The sequence below is a fragment of the Teleopsis dalmanni genome, chromosome 1, assembly GCF_002237135.1.
Source record: "Teleopsis dalmanni isolate 2A chromosome 1, ASM223713v2, whole genome shotgun sequence".
Classification (NCBI taxonomy): Eukaryota; Metazoa; Arthropoda; class Insecta; order Diptera; family Diopsidae; genus Teleopsis; species Teleopsis dalmanni.
In genome coordinates, this window is record NC_051846.1 from 12,129,618 (window position 1) to 12,156,137 (window position 26,520).

General features: G+C 28.6%; 1 protein-coding gene across 1 annotated transcript; it reads left to right on the top strand.

Moving 5' to 3' along the window:
* Positions 1-17: 17 nt before the first annotated feature.
* On the top strand, positions 18-26,520 carry LOC119673209 (DNA-binding protein D-ETS-3-like). Its single transcript, XM_038084446.1, has 7 exons — positions 18-221; positions 1,149-1,199; positions 4,951-5,034; positions 8,116-8,163; positions 17,857-18,046; positions 26,039-26,247; positions 26,314-26,520. Exons 1-7 carry the CDS (start codon positions 140-142, stop codon positions 26,448-26,450), a joined length of 801 nt encoding a protein of 266 aa, XP_037940374.1. The 5' UTR covers positions 18-139; the 3' UTR covers positions 26,451-26,520.

Sequence of the window (26,520 nt, forward strand, 5' to 3'; positions counted from 1 at the left end):
GAAAGAAAATGACCGATTGTGGGGAGTATATTTTAATACATAAGATAAGATACTTAAACGATTTTTAAGAAACTCTAAATTATATACCGTCGGCGGCGTATAATTAACGTAAATATACCGCCGCTTTGCTTTTTGTGCCATGATGCTTGATATTAAAACTTCAGCTGATTATTTGTCACGATCGACGGGAAGTTTTAGCAACTTTTCAATGTTGTTTGCAGGTAAGCCTATATATCGCTTAATTTGGTTTATAACCCTGAAAGCTGAAGAAATACATAAGAAAGATTCTAGTCTTCCATAAAAAAAATAATTTATTCATATGAGGACTGTTATAACTTATAATACCAGAAGTTGAAAGCATGAAAAGAAGCTTCGAGTCGTTATTCAAAAAAAAAAAACGGTATAAGAGGACTTTGAGCTTTACGAAGTTAATAGAAATATTTCGAATAAAAAATAATAATAAAAGTATTTGTACATATTAATTTTATATACAATTAAATTTTAAAAACTAGTGCTTAGTGAAAAATAAGAAAAATTCAAAATTCAAGACAGTAAATGTCAACAGTTTTTAGGGAATACTTTTCAAGAACTCGAAAAGTTGATTATAATTTTAAGAGGTCTTAGGGAATAATTGTCAAAAATTGTAAAATTTTATTATAAGTTCTCGGAACTTGAGATAGGAAAGCAATTAGATCTGTTTAAAATTGATATTTTTATGTGTAATAAGTGTTTATTGTAGTATACATTGATTGGAGTAATTAGTTATGGGTAACTTGTCCTTGAAGTGTTTAATAATGTTAACCTGGTAAGGAATTCTCCCTCTAGTTTTTCTTATAAAAATATATAGAAATCAAAATTAAAATATTCTGTAGTAAATAGTAATTTTTCCACTATTTACAAGAAAGTTTACGACGCCAAACAATAGCAAAGAACAATTATATTATGTACTATAATATATGTACTATAAATTATGTAGTACAAGTTCTAATACAGTATAGGAAAATAGAAAACAATATCTGAAATATAGAATAGACTTAAGTTTGTTTTATTAAAATATTTATAACATATTTTCTTCTATTAATCTTACAAAAAATAAAAGTATTTTTTATTTGATATATTTTTAAAAGTATGCATTTGCTTCATTACAGATTCTTCATACAAATCCTCGTGGGGATCCCACAGTTCAGCACAATCGCAAGGTAAGAAAAAAAATACTTTCGGAAGTTTCTGAGAATCCGCTATACAAATTATATTAATCAATAGTTTAGAACGGTATAGTTACCTGTTGTTACATTTAATCTCATAGAGCTTAGGGTAATACATATATACATTATTAGTTTAAATCAGTTACATTTATTAAGTATTTTTTATTGAATACTAAGTTGATACAGAACATAATATGTAAATAATAATAAACGGTATATTCCATGATTATAGTTGTTAGAAGTAATTAAGAACTAACCTTATCTCGATATGTTACATTTATTGAAGTAGTTTATCACGGAATTTTTAACGTTCACGCTGTATTTACTAGCGTCTTACTAGCTATAACCTATTTCCGTTTAACAGATTCGTAGAGTGTGCCAAGTACGCTTATATTTTCTGCTTAAAAGTTTGTGTTTGATAGGAATTATAATAAGTAAATACTAGGTGTAAGGTTTAATGATTCTACTGTATGTTTCATCATAAATGTATTTATTTGAAAATTTATTTGAAAATTATAGTAATATAAGATTATAAAATAAATTGTTAAAAGAGGGTACATTAAAACTGAGTTTACTAAGACAAAACAAATTTCATTTTAGTGATATATTTCACTATACGTGTTCTAATCCAGTAAAAAAATAGTTACTTCAGAAATGAGTACATTATTGAGATGTACTATACATCAATCTCTTCAACATCACATATACATTATCTAACTATTTCTTTATGTGATGTGGTAATTATTTCAATCCGCATAGATTTAGTTTTGATCCTTCGAATAGTTAAAATTTGTTTCTGACAAATCTCTCTGTGATTCGAATAGTAAATATTTGTTTGTAACAAATTTTTCTTGGATCGTGATATATACATTACTAAATAAAATAATGCCATCAGTATTATAATTGCCGACTTTTTATGATTATTTTCCAATTCAGGCAATATAAATTGGTTGAGTCGAATATCATATTAATTACATTGATAAATATCAGATGGGATAGTAGTGATTGAACCCATATGAATAACACCATGATTTTTTATAAAATTTTTTTTTTATTTTTTATAAAAAAAAATGTTTACAGAAAGTGCAAAAGGGATATCAGATTTGAATACAATCAATAATACGTGAAAGGAAAAACTTTAAAAAATTATAAATTATAAAGGAATGTGAGAATTGTGATTAAAACTTCTTTATATGAATGGTCACCAATTTTAACTTATAAGTTTTCTCAATAATATTGTTGAACCAACTGTATTTATGACATTGACTACAAGAGAGTTTAGTCCATTTGTAATTTTACTGAAATAGGTTATTATAGGTAGGTTTATTAATGTTAAAAACAGTTTTCTCTCATCTTTAAAATAATTTAATAAAAACTAAAATTTAGTCTCAAATCGCTCACAGCCTGAATAATTCATTGCCTAGCAACGTTGGATTCGATCAAAGAAATAATATATTATCTTTAAAATTGTTATTTATGATATTGTTTACTATTTAATATTTGTTATAATTAGTTCATTAGTGCAGATTGCTTTTTTAATGTTCAATAATTAATATCTTACTTAATATGTGATTAAAAATCTTAATAATTATTTTAAATTCTGCTGTATACTAATTGAGTAATATTAATAATAATATCAATAGTATAATCAGTAATATTACCCATTCGTACTTGTAAGATTTTTATTTATACTATTTTAAAAGTTTGAAGTGCCATTTAAAAATTATTTATATAAATTTGATACTATTATAAAAAATGTATCTGTAGCTTCAATTATGAAACTTTTTCAAATACTTCTATATTATTATTACTTATGCACAAAAATATAACATTTCATAGCAAATATTAACCATATAAATGGAAATAAAAATTTATGCTAATTTTGATAAAAAAAAATGTTTGAAGGAGTAAAACATATACTGCCTTTTAAAAACCAATGAAGCATACAATTTTCAGAATTCAACAATCAATAACCGAAAAATATCTATAATCAAATATCACACAAATATGACAGATAAAAGGTGCGCATTACACGTGTTAAACTTTTCAATTTTCCTCACCATTTTTCCTTAACATTTCCATATTTGAATGAACACGTTAATATAATTGATAATGTGTGGGAAAAAGGGTGCTGAAATGTTTGACTAAGAAAAATAATCTTATTTGTGATTCAATGAACCGGGACATGTTATTGGGTTGGCATTCGGAACCAATGATTAACAACATATATGGCAACAACCAAATAATATTGACGTTAATTGGCTTTAAGTGTGGGGAGGTAGTTTTGAATTTTATTAATTATTATAATATCTAATTAGTTTTATTTTTCATTTATCTATATTTCAGAATATATATATTTATAAGAATATTTATAGAATATTTATAATTATTATAAGTTTATTTGTTATAAATAAAATGAATGTAATAATAAAATTTGAATATTCATATATATTAATATTTCTTTTACACGATACTTTAAATATATTCACAATATTAGTGTGTTTGACTTACTTTATGCCAATTTTACAGTGCAGCCACTTTCACTGTAAGGCGTTCCTTTTGTCACTTAGAACCAACACCTTCCATACTTCTGTCGCTTGACATTATAGCCTCAAAAAAATAAAATTTCAGCTTCGTTGCGTACATCGCAGCTTCATGTCTTTTCCCAAGCATCACGCAACAATGTGTCCTTTGTTCTTTTCTCAGTTGAATAACGCCACAAAGGACTTTGCATCAGCTCAAACGTCATCACCACCATAACTTCCATCATCAACAACAACTGCCTCAAGTTTGCTCTGTGCTTACGGTGTTCATCCAGAAGTGACATCACAAGCAAAACTGATTTCATCGCCGTAGGGTGTAATTTGTATAGCGCCAACTTTTTGCCACGTTTCTGATTTAATTTTGTCTTGCTCTTTTTTTGGTTCAAATTTAAAATTGTATAGCTCCAGGCATTGTTTTGGTTCTTTATAATCACAAACCATTAAAAGGAATTGTTTACACTTTACGTCTTTCACTGGTTAGATATTTTGAGATTTTAATTCACAATTATCGGAGAATTGATTCTCGTTGAGGAATAGATCCAGTTTTTATATAGACCTATCTAAAAACATATGACATGTATACAAATATTTTGATTTTAAATTAATTTTATTAACATTATAAAAAAGAATAGTGATGTGCATTATACATATAGCTATGGTCGTATATGATGAAGGGCATCATCTTCATACGATCATTGAGTTTAACATTATAGAATTCTAAAATGTTAATTTTAGTTAATATTAAAATGAATTGAACGTTTTTTAAGTAATATATTGAAAACTTTTTTAATAGACAGCTCTGTCAAGCGGATATCCTCCTCAACTAAACAATTTTACTAGAATTTTGAAATTAATTCATTTTTTTATTATTTAGAATAACTTAACTTCTTTCAGATGGATACACTCCTTGAAAAAACAACATTTATTCGACAATATATATCTGATTAATAATGTTTAGTTTAGGGAACAAAGTTTACCCTATTAATCGTACTAATATAATCTAGTCAGTCAGCTATAAAGTTTGTTATAAACGTTACTATTTTATATATTGAATATTGAATCAATATAAGGATTGAAAAAGGACTATATAATAACAAACTGAAATTCATTACGTCTTTTGTGTAATATAATTTGTAATACATACAACACTATAATAATAATATTAAGACAACTATATTAATAAGATGTAACATATTTTCCAGGCTATAGTTCGAACGCACTGAGCAGTGTAGGGGTCAGCGTTGGAAAGTCATCGCTGGATCCACATACACATCTGAGGCAACCTGGTAAGTATTAAAAACTCTTTTAATACTTAAAATGAAATTTATTTTACTATGTTTTAATCATTTCCAATATCACTCACCAATGCTTCTTAACTTTTCTTAAATAAATTTTTGTCATAAATCAATAGCTTTGTAAGAAGTAGATTAGTTCAGTATAGTAGACATATAATGCAATTCTTTCATATTGAGTTCTTTATTTTACGATCTGGAATAATTTGAAAAAACAGAATTATATTTATTTCAAGTGATCTGATCTCTTGATACTAATAATAAATTATGGGGATTATTTGAGAAGGACATTGTACACCAAAAAAACTATATATGTACTAATAACGTATGTAAAATACGTAATATATAACTTCAAATATATAATTAATAAAATTTTAATACATAATATATAACATATAACTCGTATTACAGAACACATATGACAGGTATGTCTGTTGGATTTATTGTCCGTCCTTCAGTATAACTTTCTGCTTTTCTATTGGTAGTATGTCATTTCATATATTTCTGTTTGGCCTCTTGTCTGTCTTGAAAAGATCCGATAAAATCTGGTGTAACTGTGGATGTTTTATGTTTTTTAAAAACATAGTGTTAAGATTCAGCAATGAAAAAATTTTCTACCCATTGGGTTCAGTATTTTAAAATCATGAATTAAAAACGCATCCAACGCATAATTTAGAGGAGTTTAAGAAGTTAGAAAAATGTTAAGATAAATATATGGAATCCTCGAACCCATTCCTTTCTATATTAATCCCAATTTTCTACGTACACTCTCATTAAATCCTTAAATATTTCTCAATATTTTTATTTGGTTTTAAAGTTGTTAAGCGATTTCAAGATTGAGTTAGAATGAATATGTAATTAGCATTAAACAAATATATATTATTTAATAAAAACATTTAATAAAAAAATAATAATATTTAAATAATAGTAAAATCAATATTTGTTCTCTATATACGGGTACTTATTACAGTTAACAAAAATTTCTTCAGCATTTATCCCTAGTAATGCTCTGAAGTCCAGTTCAATCCTTCCAATCATCATTTATCTCTCATTCAATGTTGTATAGCCGTGTTCAGTACCCGTAATGATCATGTTTTTACTGCGTTAACAACTTAATTCAACACTAAAGATCATAAAAAGCTGAAAGCTATACAAGCGTTTCATTTAAAGACCTTTTAAAAGCGAGTCACTCAAAGGCACTTAAAGTGAAACAAATACTTTAAAGACCCTTAAAAAGTTTGTGTATTTCACAAAAGGGTCTTTAAAAGAAAACCGCACGGCATTGACATATAAAAACAAACTTATGTATATTTTAAAACAAAATACAATAAAGTACAATATAAAAAAATTGAATAGTAGAATGAAAACTTTATATATTGTATGGTATATGGATTGCATCAACTGACTGCCGCGTACGGTAACAGTCGCAAATCAAACCTAAATTTGCTACTTGAAAAGTACTCGAGTACGGAAAAAAACATCCATACATAAATTGAATTGAAATGAAATGAAAACTCATTTCAAATGAAATGGAAACAAAAAAATTTATATATAAAAAATCCAAAATGAAACAATTGGGTTGCCATTAAGCGTCTCAATTATAGCAGAGCTTAGTCGTTTTAAGAACTGTTGATGTGATGTGTCTGTCAAAATTTGACGGCCACGAGACCAAGCATTAAAAATATTATAATAATAAAAAGAGCGTAAATGCTGCATTGGGAATGCTGTAAATATGATGAATGTGTGACAAAGTCGCGTGGCAATAATGCACACAGATACGAATGCACAAATACATTTGTATATATATATGTATAAATTAATACTTTTTAACAATATGCCAGTAATTTTCATATAATTCATATATATAAGGTAGGCAATGCGTCGAAGACTCAAGATTTATACAGTCAAAAAAAAAAAAACAATAATTCTCAGCTACAATGAGAAAGTTTGTCAACTTCATAATAATGAATAATACAATGCGAAACAAAATCTAGACGTCTGCGTTTATGCATACATGAAATTAAGTCACATTGTTTTATTTATATATAGATATATGTATAGGCAGAACTATTTTTAAATGAAAATGCTTTCATTAAGTCTAAAAGGAAATTATTTGCCATATATATGTATGTAGTAGAGCTTGCTTGAGAATAGACTGTATTTACAATAACTCAAGAGTATGTAATTATTATCATAATAGCAACAATATCAGTGTGAATCGGGGAAATGTAACCTTCCTGAAGAATATGAACTTCAAGCCGTTTAGTTATATGTTGATTCCACATGCAACATTTTTTGTTGTTTAAGTACTCTGTTCCTAGCTATAGCAATGTCTGAAGTTGTTAAAATCAGTTAAGTCATAAGCAGGATATAGCTGATATAATAATCTTGCTACTGTGTTAATTGCTTTATATTGTGGCTTTTTTAAGCAGTAACTGCTTCTACATCTGTACAAATATATAATTTCTACAGATGTATAAACAAGCAAACGAACAAACAACAACAACAGCATTAAGATTTTCAAGTGCCACGCCCAAGTGCACTCCATAAATATATACAATACACAATATACACAAAACAAGAAAATATAAAATAAAATGTAATAAAAAAGCGGATAAGTATCTTAAAATGCACTTTAGCTGCATTTGTCCTTCGGAAACCAACATTCAACGTAGACACTTAAAATGTTTGTGGACATATTTGTGGTTCCATAGTGTGCAAGTATAAGGATTTTAATATTTTTGTCGCTATTTTGCATATGTATTTTTTTCCATGTTTTTTTTTTTTTTTGGCACATTTGCCTACTCCTACGCAGCAATTAAGTTTTGCAATTGTTCCTTAACTACTTGAAATGGGCCTCCGTAGTATTACTCCTTCCTGTTAGCGAAGTTAGAGTACATTTAAGCATTTCCATAATATTATGCACACCTTTTCAAAATAAATTAAAATCAGCCAGGAAATACATTTATGTCAAATATTAAAATGGTTTGCAAATATCAAACTAACGTGAAATATATTTCTTATTTTTATATGATAATTTTATTTAAATTGAATTTTTTATATATTTTATTACAGATCCATATCAAATGTTTGGACCAACAAGCAGTCGACTAGCAAGTTCTGGTGAGTGCGATTATACACATATACTCATTTATATGCATTTCATAGTCTATAAAAAATCAGTAGCAGAAAGATGCAGGTGTTAAGATATTAGCCCGCGTCAAATGCAGGAGCTCTCAAGTGGACACGTGTATTATCGTTTATAAAGTCAAAATGTAACTAATTTACATCTATTGTGAGTTAGCCCCATGTTAAGCATGACACACGTCCGTTGTCTTTTAAAAAATCACTAGAATTTCATTATCATAGCATTAAAAGCGATTTTTTATATTCAGTTTTCAAGCAGGGTATTTTTATTGTACCATTAAGGACCTCCACTAAAGACTTGCGTGCCTACGTTTCACACAGCGTTTTATCGTGAAAACCAATGTCTACTGTATGTCTATTGCAAATTCAGTTTACCTCAACGTTGTCTGCGAACGCCTATGAGTCGATTTATTTTTAATTTCTTTAACAATTATATATTAAACTGCATATATTACACTCAAAAACACCTTTAAATTAGTTAAAACTGGTGTTTGGGTAAATATGCATTGCTCTGAGTTACCCTTTCCTCACAGGCAATGTTATCGGCTTTGTATTTCGAAAGGTGTTGCGCAGTTACCATGAGCTTGGTTAATATATATTAGGGGTGTGGCTGATATATTCTTTCTTTTCAATTCAGTTTTATTCATTTTTATTTTTATTTTACATTCAAACGCCAAAACATATCCTTACGGAATATTTTTTACACTTTTACACTTTCTGGTTAATATTCTGCACGTGATCATAAATTTGATATAACAATAAAACTATTAGTTTACGAAAGGGTTTAAAAATCTTAATGTTTCTTTCAAAACAATCTGCTTTCATATAAATCCTATTCGCTATGTATGGTTGTAAGCACTGCTCACTTTTGTTCCTGTCATCCATTAAATGTTATGACTTTGTTACTTGTCCTTCTTGTTAGATTATAGATTTCATTATAAATTCATAACGTGTGTACTACATGTGAGGTTAATCCTTATAGGCGTGGTTCTAATATGATAAATTACTGGAGCTTAACCCTTTGGGAAAGTTATCAATGTAACAGATTTTAAACAAAAAATGTGTATATATTTAGAATAACATTAAAATTATGAACAGAGCTTATAAACTTTATAAAATATTTAAAATATACAATTTTTTAATCATTAAAATAATAAAATGAAATGCATAATTTTTAAGTTATTACAAAAGTGTCCAGTATTAGCATCAGAGTGCAGTTGAACGATCGCCTAGGCAACAAAAATTAATGAGTACCAGACCTAAGTTGAAGAAATATTAAGTTTTCTAACATTCATTCATACCAAAATTTAGAAGACTTTATAACACTTCCTGTACACTGTATCTACACAGTGTTAGGTGTTGCTTAAATTTTGAAAATTGTCCATCTTGATATTAAATTATACTTAAGTCAAAAATTCATCAATAATGTCTAAAATAATTTGACCGAAATTGCTATAATGGTGCAGATAATTTCAGCGCAATATTGTTCTTAGAGTCAGTATAATTTAGTTGATTTTGAAAATATATCGCTTTTAGTAGTACATATATGGAAAGTATTGTAGCACGCGCCCAAAGCAGTTGTAGTGCTGAAACCGATCGTCATTCTTGATTGGTGTCCTATGCTTTCTTACAAAGAAAACATATTCATTTGACGTTGAGTTATGATGCGATACTTCTGATTAAATAAGAACATTTGATTTTACATCACTATATATTTTTTTTGTCTATGTAACAATTCGTTTGTAGTTTTTTGATTATAAACTCCAATACGATGAGATAACTGTGGAATGATGAATAGAAAAGAAGTTTTATGAAGGAAACATGACTTATTAAAGAAAGGAATTATGGTGAGATCATCTATTGTTAATCATGTGTATCGAAAATGCAAGCATTCCACATATTACACCGGTTTGGAGCTATTCGCTTTCTATTTTCTCAAAAATGCAATTGCTGATAACAAGAAAGCATTTTATGGACGTAGATGTTTTCTAACGGCTTCTAATAAGGCTTGTAACGGCATATTTGTTATTTAGCGTAAATTACTTATTTTACAAAAGTATTTATAGAATATTTTATGTAACATTATGTTTAAAGGTTTATATTTGATAATGCAAGGTTTATTCCATTCTTAATGCTAAAATTTCTGCTGACAATCTGAATCACTTAATTGATACACAAATCATTGCACTTTGCACTTAATTTGTTATGATTTCGAAAAGAATGAATCCCTTTTGAAATTGTCTATATAATTGTCTATATAAAACAAATTTAAATAGCAATAATAGCAATAATAAAGCAATAATAGTGCAAATATATAGCTACAAATCACACTTTTTAAATGAATGTATTTTTAAGCTAACCACGCACCTACGTCGGGTATTGCCATCATTAGTGATCTTTGGAAATATTTATTGGTTTTAATTATTTTGATTATTTCACATTTCGGACTTGATTCCTGTTGACTGAACTTATGGTTTAGTTGTTTTCTAAACACAACTATGAACTTGGTGTTCATAGTTGTGTGTATAAAATGCATAAACCACAGCTGTACAAATTTAATGAACACTTATTACTGTTTTTTTTTCTTGTTAAGAAAACTGTTTTTGTTTTGAAAGAATTCTTTGTATAACATTAGATTTAAAAGGTAATTTATATTGAATGTTTTTAAAATATTTCACCAAAAGCAATTATATTATTACAGGACTTTTGGCATTTATGCGCGTTATTTCTTTCATATGAGTATATATTGAAACTAATATTCATGCATTACATAGTATTATATTTAACGGCCTGCAATAGTTTGATAAACGAACGATTATTCCATTTTTAAAGGTGCAATCCGATTTTAATAAAATAATGGACTTTAACAATATATGATAATCTTTTCATACGACCCAAGGACGGGTTATGTTCTTGCTGTTTGCAACAGATCATAAATAGATAAACTATATTTTTGTGATTATTGATAGAAAATTGAGGAATTTAATTAAGTTTTATATCCTTGATAAGAATCTTCAATTTTTATCATTATATACATTTGTACTAGTAAATGTATGAATCGAAAGAAAAAATTTTCTGTTAATTTTCATATTCAATTTACACAAAATACCGTAAAATAACTGTATTAATATGAAATATAAAATCAGTGTTAGCTGTTTGATATAATTTTTTTTTGAAATTTCCTTAAAATATTCAAAATGCAGGAATATTTATGAAAGTTAAGCACGAAGCCTTCAGTCAAATGTTCTGTAGATTTATGTGAGTTGTCGAAAGGGAATACACAATATAACAACTTCACTAGGACATAAATGTGCAGACAAAAGCGTTGTACTTGCCAGGCTAAAGTAAAAAATATGGCTTTCAATAAAAGTCCTTTTTGCAACATTTAATGTTAAAATTTAGTTTACATTTTCATAAGGTGGTCAAGAGTGAAATGCTTGTGAATAACATTAAAAAATCAAAATAAAAATACATTAACAGTAGCCCTCGTATTTGATTTCTGATATAAATATATTTACATTTTTTATTATTTTTCATTTGATAAACATTTTCATATATTGACCTCATTTCATACAAATGTAACCTTTAAAAGCCGTGAAATATAAAAACGATTTTCCTAATACAAATGTTACATTCTAAAAGCCTACATAAATATATATGTATATATATATATATATATTTCCATATAACTGTGTACATAAGCACAAGTGGCTTACTCCAAGCGGAATTAGCATAAAAACCCAATCGCCTACCATTTTCCGGCGCGACATTTAAATTGTATTTTTAACCCGCCATCGTTGCCACACTCACTTAAACCTTTAGCTATTGTTGGACTATTTGGGACTAACTGCTTAGCGAGTGGGCGTGAGTATGTCTACTTTATTGCCAGCATATATATTTATTCAAAACTTTTTTTAGTTTTGTACAGTTTTAGCAGTTTTCATCAATTTTACAATGTTGTGCCATTGATTCGTGCCACCTTTGCCAGGTTAAACATGCGCCTGTGCCAATTTATTGCAATACTTCTCCTCATCGTGATTTTTTTTCTTTAATTATTATTTTTTCTTTTTATGATTTTTTATAATATATAGTATATGTAAGGTCCTTTACTAAAGCTGCTTACATTTATATCGTGTGCTTTCTATTTCATAGTGGCAAAAATGCTGTTTTTGATTAATTATAGTTTCCTTTCTACACGGAACCGCTTTGTTACCAGAGGTCCGGTGCAACAGCACCATCCATAAATTGTACTTGTACTAAATTTAAATGTTCTAAACATGCAACCAAAAATTTAAATTAAAATTTCCTTTTAAATTGAATGAATTTAAAATAAAAAATATTTATATTTAGTTGAAAACATAATGTAATTTTAAAGTAATTAATATTGAAAAAATCACACTATCAAAATGTTTAAATTGCATTTTAATTTATATTTTAATTTTCTTGTTAAAGTTTAATTATTTAAGAACATTGGAGAACAAATAGTGTATAATTATATTGCGTATTATGTTGTTAGCCCACATTATTACAAGATGTAAACGCCCATTGAAGCTCAAGTTTGTGAAATACAATTCTATCTGAAGAACCCCGCTCATATATTACAAGATGTAAACGCAAGATTTTGTAAGATTTCATCTTGTAATTTTTTTATTGATATTAGTACTTTATAATATTCAAAACACTCTAAAGAAGTCTTATTATAATTTTACCTTATTACAAATTTATTATACCAGAAGTAGTATAACAATAAAGATTATTATTACATCGTTGGTTAGTAAATAATATATATAATTATAAAGATAATATTATTATTTATAAAAGATAATAAAGAAGATAACCCTAGATTTTTTATGACTCTATTGTAATTTTCATATTGTTTCGCCTTTAAAGAAAGCTCTTTATTTATTTCTTTCCATAAAGTTTCTTATAAACTAATCATCTTGATTGAATGGACACTCAAAACACTCAAAAGAGTGTCTAAAAAAGCTAAATATCTAAAGTAATAAAATATGAATTCCATCGATTCATTTAACGAAAGGGATAGATAAACTTGCCAGAAAAGTAGAAAAATAGGTAAAAATTCTTCTATACCTTGGGTAAGGTTAGAACTTTTTCCACTATGTTAAAAGGAAAAAGCGAAAATATAGTACATAATTTTGGTTCAATTTAATGGATTTATTACATTGCAAGTCGTTTATATGGATCTGTAACCCAAGTCGATGTTAGGGTTGTTTGAACATAACGAAGAGGTGATAAAATATTATATTAGGCATTCTGATACGAATTATGACATATCTTATTGAACTACTATCTTATTAAGTTAGGATGCATCTCTAGTGTCATGTAGAGATTTTACATATAAGAACTAATGAATTGTAGAAGAAATTCTGTCAGGACATAGCAGATTGAACTATTTAGATAATAGTCAAAATTCAACATAGCAGCATTTCTTATCAGATTTGCAGATTTTTTAAAAGGGAAGAGAAAAATTATAACAGAAATTCAAAAGAAAGGTAGAAGGTAGGTAGAAAGAACTATTACCTTAATAGTTAAACCAAAATAAAATTAAAGGAATCCCTGATAGAGACTGAATGTTAATAGGACATTACACATTGTATTGTTAACTAAATAGTTTAACATAAATATGTGAACATAATAGGAATGTAAACTGAAAACCGTTAATGGTGAAAAATGCAGATTTTGGAAGGAGAGAGATGAAATTGAAGGCATGTACTAAGAAGGTGCTATGTACTGTAGTGAAAGTGAAAAAAAGAGCATTTCGGTAGACATATAACACCTGATAATGCTTTCAGGCTTGATACAAGAAATATACAATAAATACTATTATTTATAGCATGTATTGAATAATAGGACTAAGAGAATTACTCGAAAGGGTGCAAAATAGGTCGAGATGCCATAATCTTCTCATAAGGGTAATACTTAACTGAAGAAAACTTCATGTTATAAGTGGTGTATTAAATAGTTCCTAAAATTATGTTCTTTAAAACAATTTAAGTTAATTTCAAAGGAAAATTTCCTTGCTGATGAAAAATCTTAATCATAATTTCCAACAAAAATTTATGCAAAAATAAAACATAATTCCTGTCAAAAGGATAAAATCTTTTTAAAAGTTAATAAAGTTCGCTGTACATGTCAAGAGAGCGGCCACTAAAGCATTTTTGTTCTTATGAGGGATTTCGCTGAAACAACTACAAGAAAAACAAAACTATAAAAAAATTATTAAAACTACATCAAAGCAAAATTAAAGAAACTAATTATTTCCGTTTTTTTTCATTAAATTAACATTTTTCCTTTACCAAAGATGCCGTTGGTGTTTTTGCCGTGATTATTTAGTAGTTCAGTCAAGTGTTCATGTGTATTACGTGTGTATATGTGTGCGTTTTATGTGTGTATATATTGGACAGTACCTCTAGAAAACACTTTCGACAAAGCGCAAAGAAAAATTACCACAAAAAAAAAACTAAAGGCGAAATGAAAACTAATGTAAATTACGACAAACTCTTTGTGTCGAACTAACAAAGTAAAATGGCGCTTGAGTTTGTAGTGGCAACAACTTTAATATTAGGAAAATGGCGGCTTTACTCATTCATAATGTGGTTACAAAGCTTTTATGCTTTGAAGTAAGCCGCGAAAATTTGAACTTTCTTAAAAGTGGCACAATTCACAGCCCGTCCGCAAGTTTAGTGACTCACTTGATGATGTAGGAATTGCATGCGGGGGTAATTAAAATATAAAAACATGCCTTTTTGCTTGTTTATTGCAAAATTACAATTTTCCGTTGTAAAAGTGCTCTACATGTAATATTCGTATACAAAATAAAATAATAAAAAAAAAAATATGTAAGAATCAAGTATGGAAAATGGGATATGGTGTGCGCGCTAACGGAAATGAAAAATTAGCTTAAGTCATGAGAGAGCATTTACTTATATTCCAAAACAAGTACGAATATATTAATTTAATATTAATAACTGAGAATAATTAAAAAATATTTAGTATTTTGTTGCAATTAAATAAAATTAGAAAAATTCTTTTTGAATTTATTAAAATTATTATAACAAATTTTGTTAAACAATTTCATATTACCGACGTTTACCAACATATCTTATGAATGCCCCAATTATAATCTATAAAAATATACAATCTTCTAGGCTCTGAAATATTTGACCCAGATATTTTTGGAATATCTATACCGATTTATAGATATTCTGTATTCCGATTTATAGATATCTGTAGCAGTACAGATAGTACTGCTCAAAATCTAAAAATGTTGCTAAAAACGCAAAATATATGGGTTTTCATTGTGACCGCTTTAAGGAGAAGCGAGAAGTGTTTGTAGAAGTTCTAGTACATGAAATAAGCAGCATATCTCCTATCTCCTATTACAAATTATATTTCTTAAAAACTATGAAAGTATTTTATCAGACAATTTAAAATTAAATGCAAGTTGCTTTATACTAAACATTTTTTTTATTAATTTAATTCAATAATGTTGCACTGTATTGCCCAACCCGAGTTTTATAAAAATATTTTTGTTTCGAAATCGCTCAATTTAACATTATGTTGTATTCTTTATATATTTATTTATTGCACTGAAATTTTTTCTACTTAAATGATGATTTGCAATTAACGAAATATTCATAACGATCTCACACATGAATGGTATTATAAACCGATAAAAAGGCTTTCTCTCCGAAACAACGTGCTTGAATTGTGCATTCACATGCAAACATGCAGCACTCATTGAACCAACAACCCTCGTTTCTTGTTTCACATAAAAGTACTAGTAGTACTACATAATACAATACTTATGGACCTCCACTCTATTATTTCACTGCCTTCGTTTGTTCCCACATTCAGGCAATTCACCCTCAGTGACAGCGAACAGAACCTAATTGTCGAATGATTAAGCGATTTATGATGTTCTTCTTTGAAATCCGTAGCGAAAATAATAATAATTCACCAAGTTATCCTTTTTGTTTGTGGGTGACTTCATTGCCTGTAAAAGACTTTTTGATGTTCTTTTCATAACTTTATGGCACTTTACTTGTAAATTTAAGCTTTGTACACGCCTGTCATGTTAAGATGAGTTTTTGATTGCTTCTTTTGTCTTGGGGGCTTTGGTGCTTTAAATAGGCGTGATGAAGAAGTGATGATAGTTTTAGTATGTGTAGTATGTGAGAATTTTTATTCAAAATTTGAGTATATATCCAGGCGAACTTAAAAGAGACAATAGTTTGATACATTCTATTCAGTAAGTCCAATTAATTCATTAACGATTATTGGGAAATAAAGCATAATTTTTAAAATATGTAAAGAATTTAAATGATATGTAGAATTAAAAATTGTTAACAATATCTGTGAAAAATTTTCCTATATGCCTGTATTGAATATTATTCAAATAAAACTCCAAAAAACTTGTACGACAAATCTATTTTCATTATCTCTGCGAAGTCAATAAAGAAATGGTTCTCGAGACAATAAAGTCGCTTACTCTATAGTCCTGAACGAAGAAATAGAGAGTGATTGATAGATTCTATCTCTCTTGCAAATCCTGCACAGTCCACCAGCCGGAATATACTACCTTTAAAGCATAGTGGTTTGTTACTCTTTCAGTAAGTATCGAATAGCTTTGTAATAAAATTTAAAAAAAGAATTGTGTGATAAATCCGCTTTCAGTATCTCTGCATTGTCAGTAAAGAAACGATTTTCAAGGCATTAACGTAGCTTTGTCTGTAGTCATGAACAAAGAAATTAAAATTTATTGACGGATTCTATATCTTCTTCTTTGTGATTATCTCTATACAATCCACTAGTCGGATTACATTATCTTTGAAGTATCGATGTTGGGCACCATGCTCCGTTACTACTTCAGTAAGCGTAGCAACTGTAGGTTTGTTGAAGTTGTAAAGGGTTCTTGTTTTCTTCCCTGTGGTTACTTCTATACTACCCACTAGTCGGAATACACCGTCTTTGACGCATCGATGCTGAGCACAATGCTCCGTTACTACTCCAGTGAGCATAGTAACTCTATGTTTGCTGAAATTGTAAAGGGTTTTTGTTTTATTACTAACTAATCGAAGGCATATTTACTTAAAAGCTCCTAGGTAATTAAATGTATCCATGATTAGTCCATATAGTTTTTACTACCAAAAAAAGTTTCTTTAAAACAATCTATTTCATTTAGTATAGTATGATAGAAATTAATATCTAAATATAAAGAATAAATAAATGAATAACCAATATGTAATATAAAAAAAATTACTTATTAATTCAAATAAAGCAAATATTATAAATCTGTTCAATATTTAAATATTTTTCGATGTGTTTGTATTTAATCTGGAGAAATACTTAAAGATACTTTGTGTTTACTTAGTAAAACTACTAAGAAACTTAAGCTCATCTACCTTCGACAGAAATACCTTAATCTTATGGTTTCCTTGCATGCTAAGCAATTGTTTGAATTGAAGCAAGTATAATTATAGTTTATGCTAACTCATATAAATCGTAAAGGATACGCTACTTAACTATATAATTTTCTCCAAAACGTACTATAAACATGTACAAAAAATTATTTTCCGTAGTTAACAACTCTATAAGTATCTGTTACCAAAATTTAAATACTATTTTCTTGTATTTCTTTGCCAACAGGTTCTGGTCAAATACAATTGTGGCAATTTCTACTGGAATTATTGTCGGATTCAAGTAATGCTGGCTGTATAACATGGGAGGGCACAAATGGCGAATTTAAGTTAACGGACCCCGATGAAGTGGCTAGACGTTGGGGTGAACGTAAATCCAAACCGAATATGAATTATGATAAGCTGAGTCGTGCGTTAAGGTAAGTTCAGTGAATCACAAATCCCATGCATAAAAACCACCAAACTGAGTAGACAATAGACACAAGATTTTTTTATATTTATTGCTGTGGAAGGGTATTAAGTGTTCTTAAAAAAATAGATAACAATTACTTCATTTCACAAAAGCTAGCGAAGATAATGACAATGATGTGTGACAAATCCAATTTGTGACAAAAGAATCACACTTATAGAACAATTGTGGTTTAAGGATTTCCAAAAGTGTTGAAAATGTATATGTTTTTTATTTTAATTTTTATTTTGATTTAATGAAGCATTTGGCAGGGTTGTTGTGCACATAAAGTATTTAAGTTTTACAAATAACTGCGATGTTGAGTCCTTAAAAGGTTGCATGCTGCGAGTGTATCTAAGTTCAACCCCTGCAGAAATTAACGCTTAATTAGCAATCAAAGTTCAAATCTCGAACGTAGTCTATAAAGATTTTGTGTTACTTAAACCGACTTGTTGTGCTCGGAATATTTAAATAGATTAGGAATAGAAAATAGAAGAGATTTAATATTGCTCAAGGCTTTCATGTTCTAATGATTTTGTTATCTTTTAACTGCTGAAACTAATGAAATGCGAACATGTGCTCAATTTGCAGCATTTATTCGGGTAATTGTCGATTGATTAGTTTGATTGATTTTCCTCTTCTTTGGTACTGTGAAAAAAATAGGTAATATGAAAATTTACTTCAATTTTTGGGTGAAAATACGTTGTTTTTTAACAAAATATTTTATCTTTGGTAATCTTACGTAGAATAATTTTCAAATTGGTGGTTTATTTACATTTGATTTATATTTTTCCCTTTGGGTTTCTCATATCATCCACTTAGTTACAGCAAAAATCATTTACCAGTAGGCGTTGGCATATGTCATATGTCGTAGTTTTCCACTCTTCGTGGACTTATATTTATAATTCTGTCTACAAAATACACAAATGCAATATAATTTTTGTTAAATTGTATATTTATAAATTAAATAAGATTTTCACTGATGTCGTTATGTATGTAATGAAATCGAAAACTAAATAACACGTCAGTATACGTACTTGCTTTACTGACATATTGCAATATAAAAAGATGTGTGGGATTTGTGCAACGATATTTCGATTTGGAAATTTAATTGCAATTTCAAAGCAATTTATTTACACAGAATAAAAAAAAAGGTCACTGCAAAATTCAAAAGTCTACCACCCGCCAGCGAAAAATACATTTAGTCAAATTGTTCGGAATATAGAGTTTTCATTGCAAACTTTGTATCTCAATTTTACTACATGGGATATATGGGTGAATAAAAATAATTATCATTCATACAAAAATGCATTGAAGGCATTATATATATAAAATACTACTTTAATACCTTAATATTACTTAATTAAAATATTATAAAAAGAATTTTTGTTGTCAAAAAAAATAGAGAGTTTCGAAACCTCTCTATAAAATACTACCTTAATTCTCTAAAGAGTATAAAAAAAATAAAATAAAAATAATTTTTAAATAATAAATATTAATATTATCATAACCAAATCCAAACTGGTTTTCCTAAATTCCCAATTAAACTCTTCCAATCTTTTGTCAAATCTCTTTTGTTTTCAAACTACCATACAGCTACATCGACGGTCAAAGTTATATAAACCATTATCAGAAGATAAAAATAGATATTATTAATATCATCAACGTTATATAGCAATTACTGATACATCCATACAACGAAAATATTCAATAACAGGTATGAAATTCAAACCATTCAACACAATGAAAGACCATATAGCAGAGTAGTGGAAAACCTGAAAAGAAATTTTCCTGAACATATTTAACTAGCTACATAGGTTGGGTTCACCAGATTATTTAAAAATTTTCTAAAATAATGTGCCAAAGTAATAGCTAGTAATAAGGCCTCTGAGATAGTAATGTACAACAATGATAGCTTACTTCTACGGACAGGTCTATCATATCTATCACACTATTCTCAACTACAGATATAATGTGAACAAAATTGAATTCCTAATGAATTCCCTAAAAAATAAGTGAAGGATGACATCATTCATCATTTGCATCACATCATTCTTAATTATTGAGATAACAGTAAGAAAATTAAGTTGTCAATTATCTCCTCATAGGATTAGTAAGATGCCCAATGGGTATTGTCATATGAGTAACAATGACATTCCATTAAAATCACAAATTTGCAAACAAGGGTATACATTTTCCTGATAATAGAATAGGGTTTATTGATATTTTTGTCTCCGAAAAAACAAAATTTTTTTACATAATAAAATTTTGAATTTTACTTATCCAATCAAAGTTTTAAAGTGGACTTTATATATGTCGACATTTTCAAATCTTCTCTTCAATTATTTTTGATTAAATTCATAGTGTTCATTATGTTACCGTATAAAGGCTTTAATGCTTAAAATGCACTTCAGATGCGGGTTCTGAAGTTGGTCAAGATCCTCAAAAAGGAAACCCCTAGCAAAGAAGATGTGAGGCATTTTCATCTTCCTCTCCACAACTGCAACAGGAATGTTTAAACGGGAAATTCTGTTCCTATATATGGTGGGACGTTGGGACAGCGCACTGTCCAACAAGTGGCCCCACTGAAGTGAAGGATTAGTCGAAGTAGACCACGAAACGACTTGGGTCCTTTTTCGTCCTTCGATTCTCGGATGTTGTTATTGAGTTAAAGCTGGAGTGGCTTCCGTTCGCATAACTACATCTTTTGTTAATGCAAGCAGTTCATTTAGCTTGAGGTTTCCTGCCAAGTCGTCACCAACCCAATGGTGTCCCAAGACAGTTTTCCTCCTACTTGCCAGTGCTGGACATTGGCACAATATATGCACCGCTGTCTCCTAGCATAGTTCCATAATCAACTATGACCAATCAATAGACCTACTACAAGACTGATATCTTACGGGGTTCTCCAATTAAAGTATTGGATTTTTTCTTGAAAGAACGCGGCAACTTGAGTACAGATACATGGATACTGTTAAGTCTTTTACTAAATAAGCGTAGAGTACTGAAAGTCTTTAACAAAAATAAAGATAATATCATTCCTATGTGTTCATATTACATAACAGATAAATATATTTCTTAATTTTAACTATTAGATCAATATTGGAATTGATGAAAAAAATGAACCAGAACGTATTTGCACACATATGCTTTATGTCTTCAGTGCGTTTATTTGCTAATATGACAGCATCCAGAGTGAAGATATATCTAAATAAGCTTAAAACACGGCCAATTTGCTGTGTACATAAAATTTGCTTGGAAAAAAGGACAATTTCTTTAAAAAAGATGATATAAAAATACTACAAATAAAACGTTGAGAATTACCCCTTTAACTGAAAGTGTTAAGTCCTTTCAATTCATCTGCCATTTGCAATCAGTAGCTCCGACATAAGCACACTTGTACACTTTGGTATGCGTGATGTGTTCATGTGCAGATACGTAAAGGACTTTTTCAACACTTAGAAATTTGTATCTCTGCTGCCAATTCAAGTAGAAAAAGTCCTGAAAAAAGGATTTTAAGCCAATTTCGATGCTTTGATTTCATTTTGTACTTATTTGTGTTGCTTTATTGTACCAAAAAAAAAGTGTTAACAAGCAACAGTAATTGTTATTGTTGTTGCTGTTGATTGTCAACACTTTACTTTGATGTACAATGACACGAAAGAAGCGCACTAATGTGTCTTTAGCATACTCCTAATGATGCTACAACTGCTCTGCTACTGGCACTTTGGCTGCGGTTGACGCCTTTGTTGTTGATTTAGCAATCTTCATTTTTGTCGTCGTTAGTCAATTTGACTTGTGTCTGCATGTGTATGTGTTTTCATATGATAGACGCTTTTACTTTACTCTGATTGCTCTTATATTTAAAAAGAAATCTGAGCTTTAGAGTGTATTAATAAGAGACATGCTCATGCATACGTGTCTGTCTTTAGTCGAATATTTGGGTTTGCATATGTGAAATTAACACTTTCAACAGGGCAACCCTGTTAGGGATGTAAAACGCTTTGGAATTGGGTTGTTTGTGTTGTTTTTCTTAATGCTTCATTTGAATTGCTTATTCATGTGTGTATTTTGCTTGTAAGTAGCAAAAATATTTGCCAGCTTGTTAACAATGGACATTTGCTGGAGCCACTAAACGTCTCACTCTAATCCTTTTATTTACTTCTATCGCATTGTTGAGGTTATGTTTGATTTGGTCATTTGTTTTTATTTTCTTTACATATTCCGGGAAAAATATTTATTGACATGATAAGCTTAAATATTTGATGTAATTCTTTCAACAGTTAAAATGGGTCAATATTGATTGATTTCTAGAAGGGACTTATAGCAATAATTGAAGGAAAGGGTGTGCTGTAAGTTTATTTTATAATTTTTCCTTTTCTTTGAACGATTTAGTTAAGTTTTTAATGTCAGTTATGACGACAGAAATTATTTTCTTAACTAAACTATTGCTCTCAATAGAAAGATTTTAGAAAATTTTATTTTTAATAGAGTTTTTGGTTGATCATATAGCAGTTTCGAGTATTGTGAAGGTTTTAGAAAATTTTATTTGTAATAGAGTTTTTGGTTGACCATATAGCAGTTTCGAGTATTGTGAAAAACTCATTATCTGTGGTCTTTTTGGAATTAGTTTTTACATGTAATTATTCGTAAATGTTTTATAAATAAATAGCTTAAACTTGTAGTGATCATGATAGTTAGTTAGATTTCTTTGTTAACATTTAGGAAAACGCTATTAGCAAGTTCGTCCATTTATGAATATATATGTATTTCTTAGTTCGTTTTGTATTAATAGATGGTATTGCAATGGTATCTGTGTAGATTTATAGAAGAGTTAATTTATTTATTAACTCATTTAATTCAAAAAATATGCTTAAAGTTGATAAAAAATTTGAAAGAGCCTTATCTTTCTTAGCGAAGTATCGTTATCATATGAAATATTCTTACTGGAAATTATTACGATTATTACGAATTTAGTTTATCTTTACTTGATGTCATAGTTACATCCATACCCATTTTATGCTGTCTTATAAAGTAACTTTTATCCTATTATAAAATTTTAAATAATAAATTCGAGTTTAAAGTACAAATATTACAATAATCATTTGATTTTAAAACGTATAAACATCGATAACAGAATTCACAATAAGTCCCTAATTACAGACATTTTTAAACAGTTTTAATAAAATGTTTTCTATAGATGGAAACCACATTTGAAAAGCGGAGCAATACGGCAACGACATTAATTGTTGTAGCTTTTGTATTATTAAAACAAAAAACAAAATGGCCGTATAAAAGTTTTAAATTAAAATGGACGCTTATCAACTTTTGCGACGTATAAAAAACGCAAATAAAGCAAAACTGAGCATAAAAATAAAAGAGAAATAAATTGCAAACAAAATTATTGTTGCTGTCAAATTAAATTCGTGCCAATTGCATTGGACGAATGGAAATAAAAAAATAAAATGAAAACAATTTAAAAAATAAAATAAATAAATATTGAACACTGTTGAAAAATGGAAAATTTCTCTTGGATGATTTTTCATGATTTTTGTTCCTATTGACTTCGTTCATTCCATTTGTTTTTTGTGCTTTCATGCCACATTTTTCATTCAGTTCAACCGGAAGTAGTTCTCCTTCCACTTGAAGTTCCACACAAAAAATTTATCAATCGTTCGTTTCATTTTCGTTCATTTGTTCAGCTCCGCCAGTTTGTCAGTCTTTTGAATCCATTCTGTGTATTGCATAGAATCGAAAAGTTGAAATACTTTCATTTGCTATACTTTATACTTCACTTCATTCGTTTATTTTGTATTGGTTTTTTTGTTTTGTTGAACAATTAAATGATTTTTGTACTGTACTTGATGTGTCAAAAGATTTACATTTAATGATTAAGTCTTTAAAATCAGTCGCAATCGATAGCACCAAGTAAGAAACGTTGCTGGGGAACGCAGGGTTGTTATTTACATAAAATATTCGTCTTGATATATGTATAAATTTTTCCTAATTAACCAACCTCTACGTAAAGCGGCTAATAACTAAATAATTAATTGAAGATATTTGGGCTATGATAAATAAAGACAGAAGCGCTGAAATCAAATTTTCGGCACATATCAAAAAGCTCAAAGTGCTTTTCATAGTTTATAGAAGAAGCAGGAAGCCAGTAAAAAAGATAATTACATAGCCAAAATGCTACGGCGGTGGATTTCACAAAGTAGCACTCATCTGGATCGATCGAGTTAAATTTAGGTGCGATTAATCATCGTAAAACTCTACATTAAAGCAATATGGAATAATGTACAGAACGGGGGTCGTTACAAGGATCTTGTTTGGTTTGTATACTAGGAACGTCAATGCAATATTATTATTGTTAATATTAATTGTATTCTTTCTATTTTTATGTTCTTTGAAAGGAACTATATATAAAATATAATAATAACAAAATTTTTTATATTCAATTAGTACACTAAAATTTTTCACTATACATCAGTGCTTTTAGTTATGTAGCAAATTATTTTCTAAACAATTAAAATATAAAACACTTGCAAGTTAAGATTATAAGACAATTCTAACTAAGAAAAAAAATTAAAAATGTAATATCATAATATTAACATATGAAGTATAAGCATCTTTTGAATCTTTTAGATATGTTAATATTTTTGTTTCCATTATTTAAAAATAGAAACATTCGATTCCGATAGCACCATTAATAAAAAGGATCAGCCTTCTTTGAATTATGACATCAATATTTCAAATTGTAATAAACTTGTTAGAGTAAAGTTAGCAATAAATAAAAATATAGATTTGTTTTTTTATATGCAGACCATGAAAAGCTAAGGTGTTTGTCCCGGTTGACACAAGTTTGAAGTAGTGATAGGATATAAAACCCAGCATAGGACACATCACAAAGACAACAGATTGGTTTGAAATTGCATGTCTTTACATAAAAAGAAACTTTCTAACTTTTTTAGATACTCATTGACATCTTGTGTAAATATGTAGCATTTCAATATCTTTCTATGTGATTCGTGTGACAGTAATTCTTTACTATTTCTTCATTTCAAAAAATATGTGATATATATTAAAAAAATATCACTTAAGCTTGCTGTAGTTTAAATTGTATCTGAATATAATATACATATATCATATAACTAATATATACTTAGTTTCTTTTGAAACCCAATTAATTAATTTCTAAAAGACATTGGTAATATATTTACATCAAAACAAAAGACATTTGTAGCAGTGGCCATAAAATTGCTAATAAAATAATAACGTTCAAGTCATTTGTATGAAAATTGGCTTAATATGGTTTATGCGTTCATTATTTTGTAATTATTTATTTGTTAGTTTTATGTGTTTACAATTCTCACTGGGTTCACCCATTTACATTAAAATACAAATAACATTAAATATAACACCAAATCAACGTTACTTCCATCCTCTGTAAATATTTGCTCATTTCATTAATGAACGAAGGGATAGAAGGGATGAAGTCAGTTCGTTAAATAATTAAGTCTATGGAACTTAATTGCTTTCCATACATCACTTTTTGATTCATTATATTTGCTACAAAATTTATGATTGCTCAAAAAATTTATATATAATACATTCATATATATATATACCGTACATATACATATATTTTGTATTCATATGTTTTTAACAATTAAGATTCCAGAAAAATAAAGTTTATGGAAGACACTTAGTTATTGGATATACATTAAGACATCACAGAATATTAATACTTTCATTAGACATCTTTAGTTTTGTTTTATTTGTGATTAAAAATAGTGGTTTTAAAAATATATATTTAATACAAAATTCAATATTAATGGTTCTTGACAAATATTCCACTGTGGTGGTTTCAGAAAAACTAGTTATATTATCAGATTGCATAATGCACTTTTTAATAAAATTTTGTAGGTCTGTAAATATTTATAAAAATAATTTTTTTTTTCAGATATTATTACGACAAAAATATTATGACAAAAGTGCATGGCAAACGTTATGCTTACAAATTTGATTTTCAAGGTTTAGCTGCAGCTACGCAGCCAGCCGCCAGTGATCCCACCTACAAATACCAAAGTGATTTATTTATGACACCATATCATCATAGCGCAAAACTGAGCTCATTCATGAGTCCACATCACGGTATGACATCGTCATCAGGTATTTTTTTTTTTTGGTAACTTTTTAATGCCTTCTTACTAATTTAATTTTTATTTCTTTCAACAGCGTCAATATTTCCTTCAGCTGCTTCATGGGGCAATTGGGGCAATCCGGCTACAAACCTCTATCAACCACACTCGATGGGTCATGTAACACCATCACATGTTGCACCACATTTGAGCTCATACCCACACTATGCATGACCATCATCGTCCGGCGGTGGCTTCTAATATGAAAGCAACGCCATTGTCGGTGGCAGTACTGGTGTTCATG